Genomic DNA, 27,902 nt, shown 5'->3' on the forward strand with positions numbered 1-27,902 from the left:
TGTCAAGTCTGGTAAATCTGAATACACTTTGAAAATGTCCTTGCAGTGCAGATGTTGCACATCCATCACTCGAGATGAATAATCTTGAATGAATTATCCTAAACACACTTGAATGTGGAAAGGCGAGGGTTAGATCGGCTGCTTTCTGTCTGAAGGATATGCAGCTTTCCAGCTGAGGGTCAACCTTTGGTCTTCTGAGTCGGGGCACATTTAAAATTAAAAGTAACTGAAGGCTGGTGCAGTTCAACAAGTAACCACTAAGAAAGAGAGTCCCCTTTATAGCACATTGTTCAGACTGGCAGGTGTGATGAAAGCGTCTTCAGCAGTCATGAACATATTTGTCTTCACAGGAACTGGACCTTCAAGTTCCTGTTAAAGACCCACTCCGGAGAAAATGGTCATTTGGTGGTTTTAATGTGTTCTTTTGGCATTTTTCTGAATATGGTGGACTTAAAACTGCAGTTCGGAATATGTTTTATTCTAATTTAATGGTGGCCCTGCCCATTCAGAGGTAAACTTCTAATTACGAACTACTGCTGCTCTGCAGAAATGTTCTAGAAGATGACAGCTTTTTGGAATTAGGCTAAAAATGGCATAATCATAATGAAAAGACCACTGGGAACACTTTTACAATAGATGGTCAGAGTGGCTCTTTAAACCAAGGGCAGTTCTTGTGCAACACCTAAGGTTCCCAGAGGCTCAAACTCCTCCCTGGCTGCCTGGAATCGGGGCTGTGGCCCAGAGTTTGGCCCCTGTGGTCTTTTGGGTCCTCCCAGGGTAAACAACAAAATGCACAACTCAACTGCAGCCTTGTTAGCAAGTGCGGCCAGCGAGGCTTTGTCCTTATTCTTAAGGGCTGTTTGAGCTCCTCCATAGAGCGGCGGAAGTTCCCAATCACTGCTGAGTGTGGGCATCAACACTCTGCTGCAGGAAGGATTTAAAGGGGGAAAGGACACAATAATGTGCAGACAAACAAATGCAAACCGGTATCAAGTAGTTTCATATGAAAATATGCATGTACATTTTATATTTACTTAACTAGTACAAAAAGGCATTGTAAATGAAAGAAAATGAAGCTTTTACAGGAACTTCAGGTTACAGAAAATTGCCTGTCTCACTCTAAATAGTTAGATGATATTGTAATATTTGGATATTTCCTTCTTAAAGTTAACATTTGTCAAAAGTCTTTCTGGTGTTTGTGGAGGAATATGAATCCATTCTTTTCAGAACTGTTTGACTTCAGACCCATCAGAAGGTTTGAAAGTACTCCAACAGCAATTCTTGGACATTTACTTAGAAGCAAAAGAAACCGGAGCCCGGCTAGTTCTGCCACTGTAGGTGGTTTACTCCATAGTCCGGGCAGTTCCCGTTCATTCAAACGTAAAAGGGATTTATTTTAAAACCCTCATCAGATGTTTTTCCAAAAACATTTTCAGCTCGGTGCAGTGAGAAAAATAAACCGTCAAATGTTGTTTGACATTAAATTATGGAAAGTAACCAGTAAATGAGCCCCACAGCATCACACTCCCACCACCATGTCTGACTCTGTAGGCGTCCATTTAGTCCAGATGTTTGTGGAAATGCTTCCAGAAAGTTCCTCTACGGTCTGATTGGAATATTCGTCCAGATGTTCCTCTGTGTTCTTGTTGCTCTGCAGTGTCTTTCTCCTGGAACTCTCGCATGGATCCACGATTGTCTTTAATTGTCTTTCTGGCTGTTGGTTCCTGAACCCCTTCTCACTTCTCATCTTCTCCTGCTCCTTCATGACCTCCTGGATGTGTCCTCCTTGGGATCTTGGGCGGATTTTGCTTGCTTGCTCCTGAGAGGCTTGTCCTCATCATGTGTGGAAGATGGATGGATCTCTTTACCTTTTGAGCATTCCAGACTCAAACCGATCAAAGACTTTGATTCTGTCCTTCAGTTTCTATCTGGAGGAGCCTGTTTTTAGCTTGCTTCGCTTTCAGACGTGCATTTCTAACATCAGGCCTGGCAATATTCAAAACATTCTTAATCTCAGTTCGTTTACGTGTTGGAAAGCAGGAGCTCTAAATGGCAGGTAAAGTTTGTTGATGTTTAAAAGTATAATGTGGAAGTGACGGACCTGCAGCAGAAGAAGGAGGCAGATCCGTGTGTCTGTCGTCACACAGCAGCTTCCAACTGTTGTGGTGATTTCAACCTTCATCAGATGATTACAAATCAGATTACAAACACATCTCCCAGAGTTCCCGGCGTCTTTGTCCCCATCAGCCAGCACAGAGAGCCGCCTCGTCCTGGAGACGGGGCGGGGGGGGCTCTGTCCGTCACGGTTAATGACCATCTGACTTTGGCCTTGAAGTCTTTTACAGAGAGAAAGAAGGGAGGGAGGGGGGGCAGAGGGGATGCCCATTCACTACAAGACGGAGAGAGGAGGTGGGGGGGGGGGCAGCCAGGGGAGACAAGGGATGGACAAGGGGGGGTGGGGGGGAGGGAAGTGTGTGCTAGAGAGTTTTCAGGGAGGGGGTGAGGGATCTGTGCCGCAGGGTTAGTGAAGGATGATAATTCACCGTTAAGCCTCCTAGAAAGACCAGCTGGCCCCTCTGGAGTCAGATGTCAGCCTCCGCAGCCAGGACTCTCTTCATGCATGTGTGTGTGTTTGTGCGTCTGCTGCCACTTGTGTGTGTGTGTGTGTGTGCACGCTGTCGTCAGTCACAGCTTCTGACTGCTAGGAGGAAAACACCTGCATGCAGAGCTGTAGATTTTATCAGTCTAAGCTGCCTATCTCAGTGACAGTGGGGCTGGTCAGACACACACACACACACACACACACACACACACACAAACACCATCTGCTAGTTAGTTAGGGCTATTGTTGGGAGCCATTTGGATAGTGTGTGGAGGGTTGGCTTGGTGCACATCTTGACCATCGGTTGGCCAGCTGGCCTGACTTTGGTTTTCCACTCTGATGCAACAGAAAACAGGCCAGCAGAGGAACCGAACCACAGCCAGCCTCACAGCCCCAAATCTGCTTGTTAGCAAACACAACAGCAGTCAAATTACCTCATTCCACTGATGATCTAAAACTCTCTGCTCTGTTTAGTTGTGATCGTTGCGTTGTGTGTGGCTCTGCCACGCAGCACAGTTAGCTGTGTAAACACGTGCACGCTCATGCACACTCTTCACTGCTGCGGGGTTTTCTGGATTTCAACTTGCAGGTTTTTTTTGTGCATTCCCCCTCCTGTCCCTCACTAATCTATACTGGCCAGGTCATGCTGAGTCTGCTGTGCTCCCTATTGAATGGGCTGAATTATTCAGTATTGTAAGTGCATGTGTGTGTGCATGTGTGTGTGTAAGCATGGGTACAGCTGGCCTTCTGGTTCCTTTAATCAGGGGACGGCCGGTCCGCATGAATGCCTGCATTGTTGGATCATGTGTATTCAGAGGCTGCGCGTGTGTGTGTGTGTGTGTGTCGGTGGGGTATCAGTGATTACAGCGTTTCTGTGTGAAACTGCACGTCACAGGACATCGCAGGGTCAACAGCTCTAAATCAGACACTAAGTTGTTTGTCGGGGTCTTATGATTCCTGCTTGTGATTGTCTGTGAGTGGAAAACGCTGCTGTGTGTGTGTGTGTGTGTGTGTGTTTAGGAAAAACTGGCATGTCTAGTGTTTCATCGCGTGTTCTGTGTCTTCTCTCCACAGGACGAAATGAGCTGATAGCCAGATACATCAAACTGCGAACAGGCAAGACGCGGACGAGGAAGCAGGTAATTGTGGGAGGCACCTATCAGTCCAGTTCTGTTTGCTGTGGTTGTCATAACATATAGAATCCAACAGACACACGATTAACGTATACCTAACTTTGCATTAAATGCATCTGTTTGTTTGAAAAACTTATTTTATAAAAAGCAATACCAATGTTTACCAATAGAGGGCGCTGTGACGTTTGACAGCTGGTTAGGAGTGGTCACGTCTGCTTGTGCTGAATGTAGTTAACAAACATTACAAGAGATTTTGTTTTATTGTGTAAAAAGCCATGAGGATGCTGAAGAATTATTAAAAATGACCCAGGGTTAGCGATTTGTTAAAAATGTCAAATTAATGGTTTAATGCCCGTTTTTGCACAAATCTGTCAAGTCAAATGTTTCGTTCATGAATGAGTTGAGTGCAGAAACAAAGACGTGTCTTTGAATATGTCGTGGGGAAAAACGTTACACTGTGGAACTACGTGTCATGTATGTGGAAACAAAGCCCCCCTACAGTCAAGTGTAGCGTTGCAGTGTCCTGCAAGGTCAGAGGTCGACTCAGCGGAAGAAAGTCCATGATGGGCTGCTGGTAACCAGGGTTACAAAAAACACAAAAACTGGAAAAATTGCATGTACAAATGAATCATGCAAATACATTTTGATGTACATATTTATTTACAATAAAGACAAAAAAGATTGCTTAGAAAACCTCACACATGTTAAATATAAATATCTGAATAAGCATAAATGAAATCATGGATAATGTTTCAAAAGCTCAGCTCTAATAAAAGAGCCAAGTGTTTGCTGGCGGTTCTGAGTGAGACCTTCTCAGAGAGCACAGAGCTTTGGAAGAGTCTGGCGGCTTTCACCTTTTCTTTTCTGGGACTAAAACAGCCTAAATACCCACTCCAATGAAAAAGGGGTTTTTAACATGTTCTCCCTGCATTTGTCTCATGATGGAGGACATATTTATCTTAAATTAAACCTAAAGCTGCATTTCTGAGTTTTTCTTGATTCAGATTGTGAATTAGGAGCAAATGAAAAAATGTGGTTAGAAATAGTAGTGATGTATAAACTCTAATCGGTGAGCCACAAGCTTCCTGCTCTGCTCCATTCTGATCAGCCACTGTCAGACCAATAGATCCATGAACGTCTTTGTTTTCCTCGTCTGAGCTGGAATCTGGATCTAAACTGTACGGCTGGATAGTTCTGGTACTGATCACCATTTTTGTTGTACCAGTAACGTTAGGTTAGGGTTGTGAGGGGCTGTAAGCTAGTGGGGGAGAGGGTAAACAAAGGGATGACGGGGAATAGCGCCAGCGGTTCTGCCCACAACTCTAATGTGAATGTTGCTCTGCAGAAACTATGTCCTAGAGAAATGTCTATGAAGACTCTCATTCATCCAGGTAGAATCCATTATTGTAGTAGGTTTAAAGGTTTAAACCAGCTGGTTTATATAAACCAGCTCTTTTACCAGCTATTTCAGAATTGACAAAGCCTTTTGGATAGGAAGGTGAAACGTCTTCTAACTTTAAAAACCAAGTCCAGATGACAACCTTTAAACCTACTACTATGTTCTAGAAAATGACCGTTTTTAAAAAGAAATTTGGGCTAAAAACAGCATCATCACCATTGAAAGACCACTTGGATGGCTTTGAAAATAGATCAGTAGAAAGGAGTGGGATTTTAAAATGTTAAAAATCCTAAAAGTAAAGCAGAGATCCCTGAAAGAAGAGTGTTTGATACCAGAAACAATTCAAAGCATTAAAGGAGTTTAAAGGAGCTGAAAAATGTGCAGAAGATCTATTTTCAGCTCCATTTCCATTATCCCCATTTCTGTTGCTCTGTTCCAGTCATGGCTTTGTTGTCTATTTCTTTATTTTATCTTTTTTTTATTAGAGGGAAAAAAACCTGGTGTACCTAAACCAGCAGCACCTGTTTTTTGCATTGGCTGGATGATAGTTTTGGTTCTGCATCTGAATCCAGCTTCTCTACAGACCAGCAGACAGAGGAAGAAGGAGGAGGATGGGATCTTTGGGTGGTGATGGTGGATCCGGCGGCGTTTTTTGGTACAGGTGGATCAGAGCAGCTCCTTGTCATGAATGTCTGCTCCTGATGGAAAGATAAGGCCTGAGGGAAAATTGAAGCATACTGGAGCACTTAGTGGATGTGGATCCTCTATCCGTGACATTGATATACGTTAGGTAGTGAATGGTAAATTTATGATAGAATTGCCCCTATTCAGTTGTGTCATAGTGCAAGGTCCTGATGAAAAGATGCTGGTGTTGGATGTTCAGAGTTTCTGCAGGACTTTCAAAGTTCGGATGCATTTTTCAAACGTGAAACAGTTTTAAAAAGATTCATTGTCAGAGGGTTAAAAGTTTAGCAACAAACATTACAGGGATCATGCATTCTGGTGGGTCTGGTCCCGGTTTCCTCTGATGGTCTTACTGGTTTGTCAGGTATAAAAGTTCACCTGAACTCTGGTTTGGACCAAACAACAGAACTCAGGTCCTCCTGAGGGTCTCTGTTCTTGTGCAGATGAACTCTGGTGCGATTCACTTCAGTGAGAATGCAGATGGACCAAAGAGAGACAAACCAAAGAGAGGAGGTGCTGTCAACTCTGTGAGTTTGGAGGAGAAGACACCAAAGTGTGAATATGAAGAAATTTTGATGGCTGCTCCTCTGCCAAACACTGGCACCAACCTCCCACCAGAGGCAAGGTGGGGGTTCAGGGACTTTGACACATGGGCGTGCAAGGCGGGAATCAAACCTGCAATCTTACAATCATGGGTCGACCGCCCTACCGCTGCACCACAGCCGCCCCATGGGGATGATACTCAGGTTGTGACTGAATTCCTTCCCTACTCACTACATAGTGTGCACTATATAAATTACTATAAATAAATGTAATTTGATGTAATTCTTTTAATAAACCATCAACGTTCTTATCTTCAGAGGACAGTGAACTCATAAATAACCGTCCCAAAACGCTCATATCAAAGAATTTAACTTTGTGTAATCGATGACGTCGTATCTGTCATTAAAAAAAAAGTAGTGAGCATGGTGTTCGAATTGCTTTTAAAATCCAGGTCACTACATAGTGCCGCACTATGTTTTTTAGTACCGTTGTTAGGGGTTAGGTTGGGAATTCGGACACAGCATCAGTGAATCTGCTAGACTCGCTGCTTTCCTTCTTCATTCTTTTTCCCATCCTGCTCAGCTTCTTTCAGATAACAGCACCTCAAATGAGCAGCTGTTGGACCTGCAGGACTTTTTCCAGATAGTCCGCCTCTGCCTTTGTTTTTCATGTGTGAGACAGCAAGTCAGGGTGGTTCGGGGTGGGGGCAGTGAGTCCACGATTGTCCCAGAGAGGACAGAATGTGTGGGAGACGGAATTTCATATCTCTGGAAAACTATGTAGAGCATTTAAGAAGCTGCTTGAACAATAAAGTTTACACCAAGGTCCATCCATTGAACAAAATGAACCTTCCACTGTCACGACAAGGTTGGCCCTCTGCTGGACAAAAGGTGAAATGCAGATTCTAGTTTTGTCATTTTCAGATGGGAGACTGCATCCATCTTTTTTATTTTTCTAGGTAAACACGCTCCATGATGTTTTCCTGAAAATGACATAATCAGCCGTAAGCGTCAGAGTGTCTCATCGTCTTAACAAGAAAAGATGTGTTTTTTGTGAAGCTGTGTTTGTGTAGCACAGCCTGCCGAACCTAATTGCAGATCCATCCCCACTATTTCTTCCTGCTTTCATTTTGAAGGGATTTCCTCGTCTTTTTCTGTCAATTTTAGGAGTTTTCTGAGAGCGGACGCCTGATTGCTGCTCCTCTCAGCATTGAACCATTTTCTGTGTGAGTGCTGACGGCTTTCATGCAGGTCCAGCTTCACATAAACACACAGAACAAAAAATGCTGGCAGCAGCTGTCCAAACTTTTTATGTTTATGTCCTTTTTTCTGGACGGCGCAGTAAAGAGTCGCTCCGAGACTCAGCTCCCAGGTGTCTTTTTGCTCTGAGAAAGATGTGCATAGATGGCTCTATTCACTGTTGTCAGGGGAGTGCAGTGCATGCGTGTGTGTGTGTGTGCGTCCGTGTGTGTGTGCGCACTTCCAGTATGGCAACAGTCCTTTCATTACCATGGCAACTCACTGTTTGGTCCATTTTCCTTTTCTCCCAATCTCCCCTTCCTTTTGCCCTCTCCAGGTATCCAGTCATATCCAGGTTTTGGCCAGAAGAAAATCCCGGGAGTTTCAGTCCAAACTGAAGGTAAGAGGTTTGTTGTTCCAGAAAAAGGCGGTGTTTTCCAACCCCAGTCCGTGTGTGGAGCAAACACAGCCGATTAGGGAAGATTAGACCTCATGACTGCGGAGAAGCTCCCAGCAGAAACACGGGCAGGATTGGCTCTGAATTCAGAGTTTGGCTTTTACTGTCGGAGGAGATGCCTGTCGCACACTTTCAAGTATCCTAGGTGTCTGATTAGGCTGCGTTACCCCCCCCCCCCCAATACATTCATTCACCTCGTCCCTCCCTACTCTTTGCCCCCCCTCATTCTGCCTCCCTCCCCACTGTTAGCTGTGATTAACTTTGAAGCAACAAAGGGCCGCTTGTTCTCGGGGAGCCGGCTTCAGCTCTGACCTCATGTTTTCACCAAGTCCTCAACACCCGAATCAACACGTCAGGACGCTGATCATCAGGTCCGTCTGTAAATTGGGGACAAAATGCTTCCACACCTGTTTTTACAAAAAAAAAAATCTTTTCCTTTTTTGGTTCTATACCCGACAAATGAGATTTTCACTTTCATTCGATTTTTTTAATCAATTGTGAAAAGGTTTGTTCCCTTTTGCTATAAAATTATGCATACATTAATTCAAACATATATTTTTACAATTCCAAATCATCTCTAACTTCATCCTAAATAAAAATCTGTATTTTAATACATTTCACATCAAGAAAATTTGTTACAATTATTTTCACAGCTATGAATGAAAAAAACTCAAATTAAAGTCAATAAGTTTTTTTTAAAGTCAATTCTTCTCAGAAACAAAGGACCTTTTTATGTTTTTTTTCACAGACAATAATGCTCTACAGCATTAGATCAGTTAAAACATTCATAGATAATTGTACGTTTCTAAAAAAAGGTCAGAAAAAGTAAAGACTTTTCTCTTCCATTAGCAAACAGCTGAACGCCTGCAGCCCCATTTTTAAAACGGCTTTAAAGAATTTCCAAAGTGCTCAGAAGAAGAGCAGCCTGCCGTGGAAATGGGATTAAAACGTATGTAGGAGTTCAGATGGAAACGATTCATCATGACTCCTGTTATTTCTCCTCAGAGGAGAGACTTTTCTCTTTGCCAATTAACTTGAGTGAAGCTGCCAATTAGTGATCCTCCAGCTATGGCAGCTCCTCTAATTCACTTTCCTTCAGCTGTTTCTGCTGTGTGTCACATTGGTTTCAGATTTTTAAGGCTGCTCCATCTGTGGATGTTCTGAATGAATCTACCCCAGCTGCACATTTTGGGCTCATGTCTGCGTTTTGCCGTTTCTGTTGAAATGTTCTCATGAGGCTGATGTTGCCGTGCAGGACCAGAATGCCAAGGAGAAGGCTCTGCAGAGCATCTCGTCCATGTCCTCGGCTCAGATCGTCTCTGCCACGGCCATACACAGCAAGCTGCTGCCTGGAATCGTACGCGCCGGCTTCCCGGGCAACGCACAGGTAACAAGGAAGAGGACAGTGTGTTTGTGCTTTGATGGCTGTGCGGCAGAGAAAAGGACCCACGCGTGGTGCTGATGGGGTGTGTTTTGTTTCGTTGCAGCTGTGGCAGGGCATGATTCCTGGAGGACAGTCCAGCTCCGCCACAGAAGAGTGAGTCACGCTCTGATCAAACACCGCTCACCGTCTCATCTGAAGCTGCAGGGACCTTCAGCCAAACTGAACACATGCATGACTCTGTCTCAATGCTTATGTTAAAGCCGTTGTTAGGCTTGCCCAAAAGAATTCACAATTAAATCGTTATCTTTTATTTTTGTTAATTCTCGCCCACATAGGGTTTGATGTATTTTGACTGCATAGTTGGTAGATGATCAACATATGACAGATGCCACTCAGGCTCTGATGGAGGCTTTTTGTGTTAGCAGACTCTCGTGAATGATGTTACTGCTTTGTCTCTGGTGTTTTCTGGAGGTAAGACGAGCTTCACACGGAGAGCGTCGCATGACCTGCAGGATTTCTGAGGCTCCTCCTGCACTGAAAAAACAATAAGTCAAAATTCTTATCCCATTGGCAGATTTTCTTTAAATAAGCAAAAAAAAAAAAAAAAAAAATCTGTCAGGGCTGTAAGAACAATAGTCTTATCAAGAATTCTTATTTTAAGACCAAAATTCTAGTCACTTAGACATGTTTTCAAAAACAAATATTATTGTTGATGAGATTATTTTTCTTGCAATGGTCTTTTATTTTTTTAGGATTCCGTTTTTGCAGTGGGCATTTTTGGCCTCTTTTATTTTGAAAGAAAAGAAATGACAACTTTCTGTTCTATTTAGTTTAATTATTGACTATGGATCATCCAGAAAAGAACATGGATAATGCAGATGATGGATCATTTCTTTGCACACTTGCTGCTTCCTGCTCTTTTGTGTTTTTAAGGGCAGATTAAAGGTTTCCGGCTCGTTTTTCCTTAAAGGAAACAATCACAGCAGCATTGATTATCAATGCGTGATGCTAGAAAGTGGAGTTTAATTTGGCTTCATAAAGATTGAAATGCTTCCCTTTTCTCCTGGAGACAAACATCCTCCTTGTAAACAGCTCCACCACATGCGCGCACACACACACACACACACACACACACACCCACCCACACACACTGATGATCATGGTTCTGAAACCACAGGTCTGAGCAGCTCCTTTTGAATCTACAGTTATGTAGGCGTGGAGCTTTTAGCAGTGAAACACCCATTTTTCTTCATTATAAGCACAAAGACTGCATGTGGCGTTTGAGATATGTTCTGCGTAGATTTTCAGTCCCGCGTCCTGCTTTTTCCTTGGTTGGCATGAGCGCCAGCGGCTGTTACGTGTGCATGAAATGATGGGAGCGGTGCTGAATGGGCTGAACTCAGAGCTGCTCTTGACCTCGGCTCTGCTTCTGTTCATGCCGCCTCGGAGCCACTCTTTTTGTAAAATGCGGGAACAGCCAGACTGGTCCTGCTGCGTCTGTTCTCCTTTCAGCCCTTTTCTGAATGTAATGCCCTCCTCCCTCTCTGCCCCCCACCCAGCATCAAGCCGTTCTCCCAGCAGGCCTTCTCTGTGCAGACAGCAGGGACCACCAACATCTCAGGTGAGAGGGACCAGGGGACAATCTTCTGCTTTCTGCCCCATTTATGTTGTTTTCTTTCTTCTTTTCCTTCTTTTGCCCTGTTGGGGCTCCTGGGTGTGCATCATCATGGGAAGAGGTCAAACACAGTGTCAGACCACCTCCACCTGAACAGACGTCTGTAACACTTAGAATACGACGTTTAGACAAAAGCTCAACAAAACAAAGACACAACACAGGAGAGTGATCTGCTTGTTTGGAAGATGAAGGGAAAAACATCTCCTTTCCTTCAGTTCTGAAGCAAAATTCAATCAACGTTGATCAGTTCTGCCCAAACTCTGTAATGTCCGGTCCATCCTACCTCAAAACCTGCTGAATCCCTTTTAGGATCATGGGATGCTGGAGCCTATCCCAGCTACTGTTGGGTGAAGGCAGGGTATCCCCTGAACAGGTCGCCCACCAATCTGTTGTAGGACCACACGCTCGCATTCACACCTTGGGGCAATTTGAATGATGAACAGTGTTTTTTTAACGGCACTTGACTACCTTCCTAGAAGGCCCAAAGTGTTCTTCAGTCACAGTCTCATTCACACACTGATCAACACCGGTGCCAACCAATAACCACCAGCAGCAATGTGGGGTTCAGGGACTTGCTCAAGGACACTTTGACGCATGGGTGGGTCTGTAAGGCTGACCACCCGATCAGAGGTCGACCGCTCTGCCTCTGCACCATGGCCGCCCCATAATTTACAGACACCCATCAACCTACAAAGCATGATTTTTTTTATCTGCGGGAGGAAAAAACCCACACGTGTACGAGGAGAACATGCAAACTGCCCACAAAGAACCAGAACCTTCCAGCTGTGAGGCGACAGCGCTGACCAGACTCTTTTTAAAGTTAATGATCTCTCTAATAAAATCAACTTTGACTCAAATATTGGAAAGATTTTTCAAAATGGATAAAGAAACATAAGCCTGAAAGGAGCACACAGAGATCTTTGCAGCTCCAGAGAACCACCCAAAACTGAACAGAGGAGAAGAGAGCAAGAAGACGAGAAGAGATCCTGGAGGGCGAGAAAGAAGCAGAAAAAGATGGAGAGACATTCAGGCCTCATTTGACTCAGTTCATGCTCCCATGAGGGAGAAAGAGTCTGCTGAGCAACAAGAACACGGAGGAACATCTGGATGATCCACAACAGAAGAGGAACGTTCTGGAAGGAGTCTGTCCACAAACATCTGGATTTAAGTCAGACATGGTGGTGGGAGTGTGATGGTGTGGAGCTGCTTTTTGCTAAAAGACCTGGAAGACTTTTAACAACTTTTGCTAGAACTGAACGCCACCTTTCTGTCAGCCATGGGGGAGGGGGGGGGGGGGGGCATGAATTCACCACACACAAAAAGCTGTGTATTGCTGTAAAACTAGTATGTTTTTGTGAACTGTTGCTGAAATGTGTGTGTGTTTTTTGTAGCATATGAGCCTCCTGCTGCAGCACAAACACACCGAGAACCGGCGTGGCAGGGTCGCTCCATCGGCACCACCAAACTACGGCTGGTTGAGTTTTCATCGTTTCTGGAGACGCAGAGGGACCAGGAGGCAGTGAGTGCACACACACACACACACACACACACACACACACACACACACACACACACACACACACAGCAGCAGTCTACAATAGGCAGTCCCTATTGTCCCATAAACAGAGATGACAGATAACCTTACAGCAGAGAACAGCATTAAAGGCCTTTGTGCGTCTGCCGTATGAATAACCTTTGTAAAGCTCTATCTCTCCGTCTGCTCCGTCAATCTGTCATCCTGCCACTCTGCGCCTTCTTTGTCATTTTTCTGCGTTACGCTCGCAGACAGCTGGCATTCATCTTGTTGCTTTCGGTTTGGACGCCACATAAAAATGTTCTGCAGAGGCTCTGAAATAGATTCTGCTGTGGTTCCTGCATGATCGACACTCCTGTCAATAAAAGGTCGAAACATTTCCATAAGCTCAGATCCAGCGGTTGATTAAAAACAAGGAGCGTCTGCTCGTAAACATTACGGTGAGCCACAAAGTTCAATCTGGTTAAATAGATGGTCACAGAGTCAGCCGCCCTCTCAGGATTCACGTTCTGGGTTTTCAGGGTTTTGCCTTAAGGTTCTGATCAGATCTGACTTTAAAACAGACTAAATGTTCTGGACTCTGACCTAATGCTGATTTCCTGACAGCAGGTTAGTAATAAATCCAGGAATGCAGTTAAATAATCTGCATCTTCAAACAGGATTTTATGGTTTTCATTACCATTAATATTACTTTGATTTGATTGGAAATGGTTTCTTTAGAGCAATCAGAGCAAGAATAATGCACAAAACAATACAATCATCAGTTATACATTCATACAAAGTTAAACTTACTTACATACATCAAACTTAATTTGATTTAATTAGATATTAAATCAAAGATTGCTTGAAAGGGAGTGGAAGGAAGTGAATTTATATAATCCAACCCCTGTTTTAACGTACCATTTTATTACATGATTTATCATTATCTGTTCATAACTTCTATCAGACAGAATTAAGAATCATTAAGTATCAATAAATCAATAAATATGAATTACTTAATGTAATTATGTAAAAATAGACACTATTTTAGAATGAACATCAGATTATTGTCATTCGAAAAATCACGACTATGATTAAAAATAAGACTATATCAAAAAAATAGACATGATACTGTTTCAGAAATCTTCATAGTAAATGCAGATCAAGTATCAAAAATATGAGCAGATTATTTTCCATTAGAAAAAAATCATAAATCAGTTTTTTTCTTAACCTTTATATTTGTTGTGTCTATTAGAAAAATATGAGTGATCACATCAATGGAGGTGGGGTTCGTCGTCATGACGCTGGTTTCTAGTGTCTTTGACCATATTTGGGTGTGGAAAAAGCAGAAGTGAAGCCTTATAGAACAAAATGAAATCCCAATGGATCTTTTTATCTTTTGGTTCTTTTCTGTTTATGCTTTAGGGCTTGTAACCCTTGTGCTATCCTATGCACTTTATTGGGAGTGGGGTCATCTAGACCCACTAGACAGTGCTCTGAACCTTTTTTCTTCAATGATTTGTGATCTTCACTGGTGTCCATGGATTACATGAAATTTTTCCACCTTTATCCACCTTTGTCATGGTAGGGAGAACACCTCAATGGAAGGGGGGGGGGGTCATAGGATAGCACAAGGGTTAACGATGTTAGTTCTTCAGATTTTCTGTTTTATGTATTTCAATTAAATGAAATAAGTCTGCAGACACACCCCCACCCAGCTCCATGAACCACAGGGCATTTAGACATTCCTGTTTTTAAGCGCTCTGCATTTGTCCGTCTCCTCTTTCCTCTCAGTACAACAAGCACTTGTTCGTGCACATCAGCCAGAGCAGCCCGAGCTACAGCGACCCACTCCTGGAGTGTGTGGACATCCGGCAGATCTACGACAAGTTCCCGGAGAAGAAAGGAGGCCTGAAGGAGCTGTTCAGCAAGGGCCCGCAGAACGCCTTCTACCTGATCAAGTTCTGGGTGAGAAGACCCTTCATCCTGCTGACACTCACTGTAGCCTGACTGCAGACTTTTAGCTCCACCTTAAATACAGAGCGAGCCCCTCCCACTTTTCCAGTGGTGTTTTTCCACACACATCCACATCTTTGTCTGCGCTTCCAGGTGTGAGAGTGTGTTTGCGATCAGTGCTTCCACCTGGGATACGGAGGTGGTGGCTTGATGAAAGCTCAGTTGCTTTGTTTGAACACCTGCTCACCTCCTGACTCCTGTGTGTGTGTGTGTGCGTGCATGCGTGTCTGTGCGTGTAGGGTTGTGTTTGTGTGTGTGTGTAGGTTTGTGTGTGTGCGTGCATGCGTGTCTGTGTGTGTAGGGTTGTGTTTGTGTGTGTGTGTAGGTTTGTGTGTGTGCGTGCATGCGTGTCTGTGTGTGTAGGGTTGTGTGTGTGTGTAGGTTTGTGTTTGTGTGTGTGTGTGCAGGTTTGTGTTTGTGGGTTTGTGTGTAAATAAGTGTGTGTGTTTTTGTGAGTGTGTATCATATGTATGTGTATATGCTTGCATGTGTTTGTAAAAGTGTGCTTGTGTGTGTGTGCACCTGCGTTATTTTTATTACTATTAATTTTGTCTAAACTAAACTAAATTAATTTTGATACCAACATTTTAGAAATGAAAATACTTTTAATTGAAATGATAGCAAATTGTTTGTTTTGGTGTCAAGTTTCTCATTTTACTCACATATATGAAACAATTAAAAAAGGACAAATCAAAGTTTGGACTGTAAACATCTACAGGAGAGTCAAACTTCAGGCTAAAACATTTCAATTCAACCTTTAGTCAAAAATAGTAAATGTCTTACTGAGACTTTTGCTGAAAACGTCTTTAGTGTTTTTCACTGAAGCTTCACTTTAGCAGAAGTCTTCATGGTTGGTATGAGATGTTCCTCAAAGGTCAGCTCAGAATCCAGGAGAAGATCATCTCCGATAAACGTCAACATTTTTACTGATGCTTGGAGAGTTTTTCAGGGAAACGTTCACATTTCCTATGAGAGGTTTCCATCAGCCCATGGAAATGTCTCCAGGCCAAACAGGACTGATATCTTACATTTGTTGTAATAAATGATCTAAATGAAGTTTTACATCATGTGATATTGTTGATGTTTTTGCTCTGACTGATCTGGGGGGTATTCCAGGAAGCATGTTTAAACTAGCCTGACTTTAAGCCTGAACTCTGGCTGAAATCCGCCTGAACTTGCTCACTCTGGGTATGTCGGTTCCAAAAGACCGGATATGAGTTACGCTCGACTTGGTAGCCCTGGGTTAATGCACGTGCACAGCAAGTACATAAAGACATTCTGTTTTTTTTTTTTTTTTAACTTGTCCTGTCCAACAGCTGGGCAGACAGATGAGAGCTGAGGGCCTCTTGTGTTGGACATATTTTACTTTAACAACAGGGGTTATGAATCTTCAGACAAACCAAAGGTATGTCTGAATAAACCCCTTTTGTAATTGAGGCCAAACTTTATTCATTTTAATCGTATTTGAAAATCTTTTGTGTTGGACCGGACGAAAAAGGAAAGAAGGGAAGAAGAGAGAGGGATGTTAGAGACATTCTCAATAGATCGCCGATTTCCAGAGTCACCATGGAAACGTGTGGACAGCGCTATACTTTAGTGAGACGGAGTCTGAGATTTAAATAACGACGTATGAAGATTATACACCCATCAAAAAAGTAATACGGCTGCATCATCAGCAAAAGAGTTTCTGCTTGGAGAAAAAGAACGGACAAAGTAAACGCACGACTTTCTGATCTTATTTCTATTGTCATTGTATCGCATATATATATATATATATATATATATATATATATATATATATATATATATATATATATATATATATATATATATATATATATATATATATATATATATAATTGAAATGATTGTGCTATCAGGATAGCTATCAGGATATATATAACTTATCCAACTTAAATGAATTAATTCAATTGGTAACAAGTAATTGAGTTACATTTATTCAACCTAATTTCTTACGTCTATAAAACTCAATATTTTTTTACAACTCAAATTTACATATTTATCTAACGAAATGACATATTAATCCAATTTAATTAAATGTTTTTCCATCTTCATTAATTGTACTCCTTGGACTCTCATATGTCTAAGTTTGAGCCTGCAGATATACTCATTTTTGTAACAATAAAATGAAAGAAACAATATGGATTAGCAATATGAAATCATGCACCTTTTCTCCAGCTTTGACATTACACAGCTTGTCAGTAATCTCATCCTCCTCTTCCTCCCTCTCACTCATGGTGAAGAAAGAATTTAACATAACAGGACAAATAACTAGAAAATACACAGTAAAACAACTAAACAACTAAACACATTTTGCCAAAAACCCACACTTTAACCGAAATCGGTACAGACAGGCAAAGGGAATGGTATCCCACAATTCCTTGCGCTGCCGATCTAACAGCAGCACCAAAGGTACACCTACTTAACCCTCCTGCTATCCTAGGCACTTTAACATTGGGAGTTGGGTCATCTAGACCCACTAGACAGTGCTCTGAACCTTTTTTCTTCAATGATTTGTGATCTTCACTGGTGTCCATGGATTACATGAAATCTTTCCACCTTTATCCACCTTTGTCATGGTAGGGAGAACACGTCAATGGAAGGGGGGGGTCATAGGATAGCACAAGGGTTAATTGAATTAATTTGAATGAAAGTTAAATAAATGTCTGAAAACTACGTGTTATTTTTGAGCTGACTTAACAAAAAAAAGATTTATCTTAACTGAAGCAAATACTTAATTTAGATCAAAGTAAAAAGTTTATCTTTCCAACATCCATATGGGGTCTTATCACCCTCTCACGGTGGAAAAAGTATTATCTGAGCTTTTTCATCCACTAAATCATCTTCAAATGGACATGCCATGCTGCTTCACCTCTCTGTAAACAAACTAACCTTCAACTAAACCTGCTCCAGACCAGGTTATGTTCAGAGCATGAGTTGCCATGGTAACTTGACATACCCTGACACATACCTCCATTTTTGGAACCGAAAGTTGAGGTTATCAACTTCCTTAGCCTCAAACTTACCGTGGGAGCTAGCATAACCTGCTTTCTGGAATACCCCCCAGATGGATGTCGTGCAGCACGTCTGTTTTTGATGATGATGAGGAGGACTTTGGCAAGTCTGGAAAGACTCTGTTGTGATGCAGTGGGCAGCGCTTCCTCTGCTCAGTCATGTGGGGGACAGGTCACATGACCTGGGACATGTTTGAATGCAGCATGTTTGCAGGTTCTGCTGTGTGCTCCTTTGATGGAAGTAAGGTACAGATGATCTTCTAACCCTGGGCTCACACTGCATCCAGTCCAACTCTGCCTTTGCTCCATTTCGTTGGCTTCAAATTTTGGAGCCAAAGCACTTTTCTGTGATGTTCGGGCAAATTAAACGACCTAAACTGGAAATCGTGTGAGCGAATGTAAAGTGTATCCGGCATATTTTTCCAAATAAAGCCTATTTTCTGCTGGAATCGCTATGTTTTCACCATGGTGACACAGGGTCACAAAGTGTGGTAGAGCACTATTACTGTCATTTAACACCATGGATGATGAGAGGCTGATCACAGAGGCCCACAACCACCCCATCCCTTATGATACTGCACATCCTCTTTATAAGGATAATGACAAAAAGGACAGAGCCTGGGATGCAGCAGGACTGCAGCCATCCGGAGCCAATGTGAGTCATTTACCATAGCTAGACCGCTCCGGTGGCTGCACCGGACCCGGACTGGATGCGGTGTGAGCCCAGGATAAGAAAATGTGATGTTGAGGATCCTCAGCAGAGATTCAGGGGAAGGGCTTGTGAGAGCTGGTGGGCGGGGCTGTCCTCAGGGTGAAGCGTCTCTCTGATGAGCTGAACCTGCAGCACAAAAACAAAACCTGCTTCATGTCTGCAGCCTCCCTCCTGAATTGAATTAAAAAGCTCTCAGATCCTCCACAGTGGAGCATGCTCTTCCTAATCAGCTGCTGCGGTGCAGCGCTGTGCAGAGGCTGGGGGGGGGGGTCAGCATATGGTGTTTGTTCTGGGCCCTCAGACATCAGCTCCTCCTCAGAGAACTCATTACAAAAGGTACAAATCCTTCCCTTGGCCTCACTGCTCCCCGCATTCCCTGTTCCGTGACTCAACATCTTTGTTTGCCATCGGCAGAAGACCACTCATGGTTTCAGATTTACCTGCACAGATCTTGAGATTCTGCAGGACCTTCTGTGGCGTTTCATAGTCTGAATACAAAAATAGTAAAAAGACAAACTAGTTCAGAGTTCCTGGTTTCTGGAAATCAAATCTAAACGTGGATAAAACAGATCTGGTGTCATGCACATTTCTGCTTTACTTCCTGGAAGATCTAGCCTGGCTGCAGTTTTGCCGGTGCCCAGCAGAGGGCGCCGCTGTCATCCTGCGTGTTCAAAATGATACTCTGTGCTTTTAGGCGGACCTGAACTACAACGTGCAGGACGACCCAGCGGCCTTCTACGGTGTGACCAGCCAGTACGAGAGCTCCGAGAACATGACCATCACCTGCTCCACCAAAGTCTGCTCCTTCGGCAAGCAGGTCGTGGAGAAGGTGGAGGTGAGGGTTCTTGCCAGACTTAGAGATTGCTGCAGCTGGCTTTGTTGGAGAACAACAGCACACCAGAGAGCCTGAGTGATTCTGCCGTGTGTGCACGTGTGTCTGTGGAGCTTTTGAGGCTGCCGCCCTAACCCCCCCCTGTCCCTTCCCTTATAGACGGAGTACGCCCGCTTTGAAAACGGACGCTTCGTCTACAGAATCAGTCGCTCTCCCATGTGTGAATACATGATCAACTTCATCCACAAGCTGAAGCACCTGCCGGAGAAGTACATGATGAACAGCGTTCTGGAGAACTTCACTATTCTGCTGGTGAGAGCGGCGCTCTTCTCCGCCTTCATCTGAAGCACTTTCTCTTTTGGGTCCAACTGAAACTCGGTGTTTCAACAGATTTATTACAAGAGATGATAACAGTCAAGACTATTAGACTAGAAATCAGAATGGAGCCTGATTTCTAGTTCCTGTCCATTCATATTCTGATCTATTTTCAGAGTATTTCCAGAGGATCTTGTAATATGGAGTTATTTCAGTCTCAATAATCAGAAATGCACACAACCGGTTTTACAAATACACACGCTCCGATTCACAAATGTCATTTTATGCAAACGTGAAAAATAAATTCGGAAATACACACCCTGTGTTTCACAAACACACACATTGTGTTTCACAAATGCACACTAAATGTTTTACAAATGCACAATAAGTGTTTCTCACAAATGTGCACACTGTTTTTCACAAAAACATTTTAGAAATTCACAATAAATGTATCAGAAATGCACAGTAAGTGCTTCACAAACATGATTTTTAGGTACACATGTGATGTGAACTCACAGATCATTCGAATTGCAGAATGTGCATTCAAAATCCCGTTCTCGTTTGTGAATCTCCCCGTGTGTGTGTGAGAGATTTTTCTACGGTGAATATTGAGACTCATCTGACGGAGCAGGTCAACTAATGTCACCATTGGCTAGTGAATCTGTCAATCAAACCCATCGGCAAAGCAGGCGGGTTCGCTTTTAGCCAATCGAATGGCCCCTTACACTTTCTCTACGCTTTCTGCGGGTGGCAAAAGCCCCGCCCATATTTGATTCTGTATTAGTCATTAGCGTGTTAGCCTTAGCATGGCTTGTCGGTTTATTGCCTTCGGTTTTCAAAAATTACTGGCTTGTGCAACTTTTCAGTGGACCTGGAAGCAAGGCAACAGTGGTTGAATGCAGTTGACAGAATCCATCGAACTCTGTACTGGTCATGAGATTTACAATGAACGTTTCACTCAGGATTGTTTGTACGTTATTCTCTTAGCTTTCATGCTAGCGTCATTTCAACACTCAGACACGGTTCCCTTCGGTTTTGATCATATGAAGGTGGAGGAGAAAAATCTGCAACTTCCACAGAAGGTTTTGTGGAGAAACTGGCATCACTTTGCTCCGTACCACGCAGTGGGACTACATTACCTAAGGCTCATCTCACTGTCAATCACAGATACCCAATACACCTCCCCCGCTCAGCCCAGTCACTTTGATGGACCTTAATTTTATTTTTTTAATAACTCAAATGTCATTGATTTTATATTGTAACCATATACATATACACATCTTGGCCAGGTCACCCTTGCAAAAAAGATCCTCATCTCTCTGGGTTTTATAGCTGGTTAAATACTACACAACAAAAAATGGTCATAGAACAACAAAGTGCAAACATTCACCCTTTATTGCAGAGTAAAATTCAGTGAAAACATGGACAGATTAAAACATCAAAATTTAAGCAGATGCAGGGGATCTCTACTGATTTGAATTTTATTTAAACTGGGACTAATTTTCATAACATCCTTACATACAATGAAGTCCCTTGAACAATACAGCAGTATTGATTTGAACTTTGTCTTGCTCCCCTCAGTCTCTCTTCTTCTGTATGTAATTATGTCGCCTAAATTAAGTTCTAAACAAACATGACAGTAAAGATGTAGGTCCACTCCCAAACGGACTGAATTAAACAATGGGTTGATGTCGTCTTGCAGTTCCAACATTTGTGGACCCAAAAGGGGACTGTCCCATACCGGGACATTGATCCCAGGATGAGGTTCAGCCATGGATCCACTCTCCTCCCATTCAATCTCTGGAACCAGCATACCCTGACAAAAAAAAAGATACCGTTTATGAATAGCGCTGTTTTTTTATGTTTTAGATTATGTAGGCACAGTGACCGACTAATAATTACTTATATTGTTGCTGGCAGGCAGACCTCATATCTCCATAACTGTTTATAATTTGCAAACAAGTGAACCTTAACAAAGTAGTGACATTAGTACATCTGATAGCTCATAATGCCATGCGTTGTGATGCATTTTGAACTTGGAGATGTGCTATTCTTCCTACAAACAAACAATTTAGGGAAATTGTTTGCACCACACAACAATAATCCTTTTCATTCATTTTCGATGAAAATTCACTGTAGTCATTATGATTTCATGATACTCTTCTTGATACTTTCCACTTTAGTCAAACTGCACACAAATCAGTTGTCCAGTACAGTGAGATTAAATAAAGCATTTACCCGGGGATCAGAAACAGGGTTCTGGGTCAAGCCCAACTGCCACAGCTGATTTGGTGTCATGCTTTGCTCCGTCCTGATTGGATGGGTGTCCCACGCGTCACTAAAGACATCCAAACTGGCCTGAATGCGTGGTAGGAAAATGTAATGGCAGCAGAATACGTGATGTTACTGATATTGAGCAAGTCTTGGTCCTCAGGAGAGTGCAGGATGTTGTAATATAAACCAGTAACACTCATGAAGACATCACACCAGAGGGGCTCAATCCTGTATTTGGAAAAAAGCAAAAAGAAATATTATATCGTCAGATTTATTTTTAATACATCATTCACTTTTATGTATATATTAAAGCATCTAAAACTAGGTTCAACTCACCGTTGATTGTGTGTACACTTTTCCTGTAATGAAGCCGTTTGTGTCAGTTCTACGTACTGTGAGCATTAACTCGGCTATGCCCGCATGTTCTCCTCCGTGATATCCTCTCACCCTGACAATATCATGAAAATCCTGTCTCAAACACATAATTACAAATGCATCGCCAATACATGCATTTGTAATTATTACACATCAATTTAAAATGTAATGTTCTTATGTACGTTGCCAACGAGTAGAATTTGCTCAGAGTGCAATAAATTGCAGGAGTGGGTTACATGTATCACTGGGGAAAAAATTGAGGTGAGAGAGACTGTTAAGGTGGGGGGGTAAAATGTTATTCATGAGGGGAAAGAGTTTTAGAGTTGCCTTTGTTTTCAGAGGAGTCTAAAAAAAGTTTTTTTGTACAAATAACCAAGTACTTATCCTGCCTGATATGTGAATGAAATATTTCTTTATGAATAACATGAATACCTCAGAGGAAAGCCATAAACGTTCACAGCGTCACTAAAGAAGGCCAAGTCTGCACAGTTGTTGTCTGCTTTCTTCAGGTACAAGATCTATGGAATACAAGTAGAAATACTTTCAACTGACAGATATTTACAGAGGCAAAAATGCTAAATTCCCAATTGACAGGTAAAACAGTAATACAATAGGATGATAAAATATGAAATAGAATAGAATAGAAAGGTATTTAGGATGTCACGCTTCAGTAATTCCTAGAGAATAAATAAAAACAGGACAAACATGGATTAGATCATTTAGCTGTCTGAGATTAAATTACATAATTTTCAAATATTAGAAGGGGGAATTTTTTAAAACACTCTTGCTATGATGACTTGAGCTTGTAGTAAAGAACAGCTTTAAAAAAAAAAATCAGAGACAAGACACTGATCACAGGAAGCCTTGTGTAATACTTACAGTAACTTCTACTCTAATCACTGTTGACGGCTGATTTCTCCCATCCACCCTTTCTGTGACTACGTATCGACTACAAAACAGCCTAAAAACATAATGTTTGGGATTCTTGTCATTACGTCATTGGAAGTAAAGATACGGGGATTTTAGTGGCTGTCACTCTGACACAATCTCACAGGGCTTTTCAGCACAATACGGGTTCTAACGTTAGAAACTTAATGAGGCTTCTTTCATTCAACAGTGGATTCACGCCACTGTTATATTCAAAAAATGCCGTTTTCATGAATGTCATATGAATTAACTTTGTTGCACATATCCACCCAGTCTTATTAAAGTCTGGGTTGTGAAAAGACTGTCTAACTTTAACCCGGATCGCGTTTACATAAAGGCAGCACACGGAACAGCTAATTTACTAGCTAGTTAGCATAGCATCAGTGTTTAAACAAATCCCCGTCTCCAAATCAATACTTTTTATTAAACTTTCTGTGCTGCTGTAAATCCGGCATGTTTTCCCCTTAGTTCCTTATGAATCATGTTAAGAACCTACATTGGCTGTATATAATCTAGCTTGAACCGACGCGCTAGCTTAAACTTCCCTCACACAGGGCAGGCAGACACAATTTGAGTCGAAAGCCGGCTAGTTTCGAGGCCCTAGGTTGGTTGTAGTTACTCGTGTTGTGTGAAGAGCTGGTATGCCAAGTATAAAACTTGACAAAACCATCATAAGTCCTCCCCCGCTTTCATAAAAAATATGACCGCACAGGCTAAGCTAAGCTAATTTGCGGTGGGGGTACTCTGCAAACGACTCGGCTGAAGTGCTCATAAAGCATTCACACATGTCACTTGGCTAAGGAGAACGCTTCAACTTAGTATTCAATAACATAGGACGTACAACGAGGGAATGATAAAATAAATGCATTACTTACGGGATGAGACTGATCCCGTTCGGAAGACCTCTCCGCCATGTTTGCCGCCCGCGTCCTCCCAACTGCTGTGCTGAACAGCTCCCTCCCTCGTCAGTTGAGAGTGAAGAATGTAAGGGGCCATTCGATTGGCTAAAAGCGAACCCGCCTGCTTTGCCAATGAGTTTGATTGACAGATTCACTAGCCAATGGTGACATTAGTTGACCTGCTCCGTCAGATGAGTCTCAATATTCACCGTAGAAAAATCTCTCACACACACACGGGGAGATTCACAAACGAGAACGGGATTTTGAATGCACATTCTGCAATTCGAATGATCTGTGAGTTCACATCACATGTGTAACTAAAAATCACGTTTGTGAAGCACTTACTGTGCATTTCTGATACATTTATTGTGAATTTCTAAAATGTTTATGTGAAAAACAGTGTGCACATTTGTGAGAAACACTTATTGTGCATTTGTAAAACATTTAGTGTGCATGTGTGAAAAACAATCTGTGTGTTTGTGAAACACAGGGTGTGTATTTCCAAATTTATTTTTCACGTTTGCATAAAATGACATTTGTGAATCGGAGCGTGTGCACTTGTAAAACCGGTTGTGTGCATTTCTGATTATTGAGACTGAAATAACTCCATATTGTAACCCTTGTGCTATCTTAGATGACCCCCCCCTTCCATTGACGTGTTCTCCCTACCATGACAAAGGTGGATGAAGGTGGAAAGATTTCATGTAATCCATGGACACCAGTGAAGATCACAAATCATTGAAGAAAAAAGGTTCAGAGCACTGTCTAGTGGGTCTAGATGACCCAACTCATAACGTTAACGTGTCTAGGATAGCACAAGGGTTACACGGAGCTGTTTCTGTACAGAATGAAGTGTGATATTCAATATTTCTGCTTTTTACATTTCCGTTAAGAGGACAGATGTAAATTCCTGCCACTCCTGCTTTTATGCTGCATCTGCTGTAAACGTTGGTTATTTTAAGGATCTGAATTGTGACTCCTACTCGTGTTAAGGATGAGAAAGGAGGCAGACATGACTCCATGTCCCAGCTGACGGGTGGTAAGGTATTCCTGTTTGTGTCCAGGTGGTGAGCAACAGAGACACTCAGGAGACGCTGCTCTGCATGGCCTGCGTGTTCGAGGTGTCCAACAACGAGCACGGAGCGCAGCACCACATCTACCGGCTCGTCAAGGAATAGCGGCCGCTCCGGTTCTGGCCTTTTCCTGCCGATCCGGCCCCGTCGGAGGAACACTGTTCTGAGGGAAATCCACAACACTCTGAGTCAGCGGGACGAGCGACTGAGGACATGGCTACACTTCCACTGCTGGCTCTGGAGGAAACAGGATCACTGTGACTTTACAGCCCAAACGGGTGTGCTCATAAATGATAACTCCAAACTGACGGTCGGGAGCTCATTAGCTGTGAGAGCGGCCCAGTGAGAGTGCAGCCATGGAAACCCGTCAGAACCCAGCTGGGTGGTTTTCCCAGGAATGTCCAGACTTTCCTGTTGCCAGGAGATCTCTCGTCTCCGGCTAATTGGTTCCTTCCTGTCTGTGCGCCTCGCCTCTGCCGTGCTGATGAAAATGAGAGTGATATTTCTGTTGGGAAAATGCAGCTCCTCTGGCCCCCCAGTGGGGAAACCCACCGAAGGTCAGACCCGGTGTGCCGTCAGTAACCGGAGGACGTTCCCGTGATCCAGAAGGGCGTCTGCACAGAAGGGCGGCGAGAACGCTGCGGCGGCTCGCACAGAGAGAGGAGGCTCGTCCCAAAGAAAACAAATCAGACTTTTAGGTTTTTAAACTTCTAATCTTTGGGAAATTCTTTATGAATAGAAGCATATAGACTATATTTCGAGTCCAGGATTCCTATCTAAAATCTATGAGAAATAACCAATAAATTCAGGTACCTTTCTGAGCAACAGGTGGTTCAGCAGAGAAAAAAGAGATGTTCTGATCTGAACCCTGTAGAAAAGCACTGTGAACTCAAACATACTCAGTTGCTGGTTCTGACCCAGATCCCCCGGCCGTGGAACCGGCCGAGCCTTAGCGCGTCCGTGCTGCCAAAACCCTTCAAGCCTGAAATGCTGCTCCAGCTCCTGCAGTCTCCTTCAGCTCCATCAGAAACCAAAACGCTCCTGTTGGAGTGGCGGTGAGCCTGCGTCCCGCTCCGCGCAGGAAGTGCCTTTGGCGGCCACCAGCAGCAGACTGCTCTGTTGGGCTGCAGTGCCGGTGGTTCTGTGTTGTACGTGCGTAGAGCTTTTAGTGGCTTTGACTCCGTTTTCCGTGTTTCAGTGCAGATTTCATATTTAGTGGTTGTTTTTTCTTGTTGACGCTCGGCACCAAAAAAATCCTGGAAACTCTGTTTCTTTTGCTGACCTGGAGGGTTTTATCGCCACAAAGAGCTGCGTGTTTGATGTCGTCCGCTGCCTCATCGTAGCGCTGCCGTTCTTACAAATGTGTGTTGGAAAAGCAGGATCTGTGTCGGGCCTGACCTTTGCAAAGGTTAAAGGAGGGCGGAGCTACTGTCATGTCCGCATTGAGCTCAAAGTGAAGCCAAGAGGATTTGCTGATTCTGAATTCTCTGCAAAGCTTCAACAAGAGAATTTTCAGAAAATGTAAAAACTTTATTGGCATATTTCTATCTGAGTTTTATGCTTCTTGTTTAACCTTTTCGTTCATTAAGTATTTTTAAATTCACAAAAATCCTTTCTAAATGTCTAAAATCAGAGGCTTTCCTGGCAAAGGAGTATTTTCAATGTTTGTCTGTATTTAAAAAACAGAACGTTTTCACAGTCAGCTGTGGGATCAATAACAGTTGCTTACATAAACACTTTCATTTTGTGGTGACAGACTTGAAGGAGGTTTTAAATTGAACTGCATTTAAACGTTACCGTTTGTCCAAATTGTAGAAAAAGCCTTCGGCTGAGTTTGCAGCTTCAGGGGTGTTTTTGCCGTTTGCTCTGCAGACGTGACAGTGGCGTGACGGCTCTGTGCAGGAAACACATGCAGCTCAGGACAAACACGCTGAGGCATCCAGAGAAAAGACGCTCACACTCCTGCTAAGTTACTCTGCAAAACAAAGAGTCCGAACTGGCAGGGTTCTGCTTCTGACCCGCTGCCGTGTCTGAGAAAACCTGAGAGATAAAAGGACTTTAGTTCATTCTGGCTTTAACAACACGACCAGCATCCCCCGAAACGCCATGTAGCACATGGACGAGAAGGTCACAGACAACCTGGAAGCTGCATCCGTGACCCGTCCGGACGTCATCTCCACCGGCTTACCAAAGACAGTGGACACCCGTAACCATGGCAACGAGCAGACTGAAGCAGCCCGGAGCTCTCCATCCCTTCTGAACGTGGTCTTGTGTTTGTTGGAAGTCACTCTGTAATCGTCCCAGAATGGCCTTGAATCTTCTCGCTCCTGCCCGAGCGCCGAGGGTTTCCACGAGGTGCTTTGTATAAAAGTGACAATAACCTTTATTACAGATGTTGTGTATATCTTTAATATTCGAATGTTTATCCTATTTTGTGAAGAAGAGAGTGTTTAGTAAACCCAGACGCCAGTAACGTTGGTTCAGCACAGGGTCTGATCTTGCTTTCTAACCCTTCCCCCCAATATGGCTAAAAGTATGTTAGATATTTTCTAGCTTTGTAGGGACTTTGTACGCATATATGCTATTCAGTTTAAATAAATGGTCAGTTCTAAACTGTGCTCCTGTCTTCTTTTTCTTGAATGTTTCAACGAAAAGCAGTTAGAGTGAAAACAGGAGTTGTTGAAACATCTACAAGGTCAGAATCATGTGATCCTTTCACAATTTTCCCTCTTGAGTTTGTCACATTGTAAAATCCAGGCTCAAAAATGGAAGTTTCTTTTTTAAACAATTCAGAATACAGTTGTGCTATCTTATGG

At 43.0% G+C, this 27,902-nt stretch overlaps 1 protein-coding gene and 1 long non-coding RNA gene across 5 annotated transcripts in view; one reads left to right on the top strand and one right to left on the bottom strand.

The window, feature by feature from the left end:
• The window catches only part of tead1a (TEA domain family member 1a), a 52,331-nt gene extending 24,632 nt beyond the window's left edge, over positions 1-27,699 (top strand). For both annotated transcript variants that reach the window (XM_023955425.2, XM_078948202.1), the window contains exons 3-12: positions 3,677-3,741; positions 7,937-7,999; positions 9,312-9,443; positions 9,544-9,593; positions 11,000-11,061; positions 12,507-12,634; positions 14,423-14,596; positions 19,086-19,226; positions 19,383-19,535; positions 25,078-27,699. In XM_023955425.2, coding sequence (XP_023811193.1) covers positions 3,677-3,741; positions 7,937-7,999; positions 9,312-9,443; positions 9,544-9,593; positions 11,000-11,061; positions 12,507-12,634; positions 14,423-14,596; positions 19,086-19,226; positions 19,383-19,535; positions 25,078-25,191 — 1,082 coding nt within the window. In that variant the 3' untranslated portion in view covers positions 25,192-27,699. The remainder of the gene's footprint in view (positions 1-3,676; positions 3,742-7,936; positions 8,000-9,311; positions 9,444-9,543; positions 9,594-10,999; positions 11,062-12,506; positions 12,635-14,422; positions 14,597-19,085; positions 19,227-19,382; positions 19,536-25,077) is intronic.
• LOC144992373 (uncharacterized) lies at positions 20,916-24,148 on the bottom strand. 3 transcript variants are annotated; one of them, XR_013656263.1, is made up of 5 exons: positions 23,990-24,148; positions 22,620-22,705; positions 22,149-22,260; positions 21,777-22,040; positions 20,916-21,354 (listed from the first exon to the last, which is right to left on the bottom strand). It is a non-coding gene; the product is annotated as an uncharacterized LOC144992373 (long non-coding RNA). The 3 variants fall into 3 exon arrangements; XR_013656265.1 differs by lacking the exon at positions 23,990-24,148 and adding an exon at positions 23,611-23,633; XR_013656264.1 differs by lacking the exon at positions 23,990-24,148 and adding an exon at positions 23,067-23,180.
• Positions 27,700-27,902: the final 203 nt, after the last annotated feature.

This window comes from Oryzias latipes, chromosome 6, assembly GCF_053564925.1.
Source record: "Oryzias latipes strain Hd-rR chromosome 6, Olatipes_Hd-rR_3.1".
Classification (NCBI taxonomy): domain Eukaryota; kingdom Metazoa; phylum Chordata; class Actinopteri; order Beloniformes; family Adrianichthyidae; genus Oryzias; species Oryzias latipes.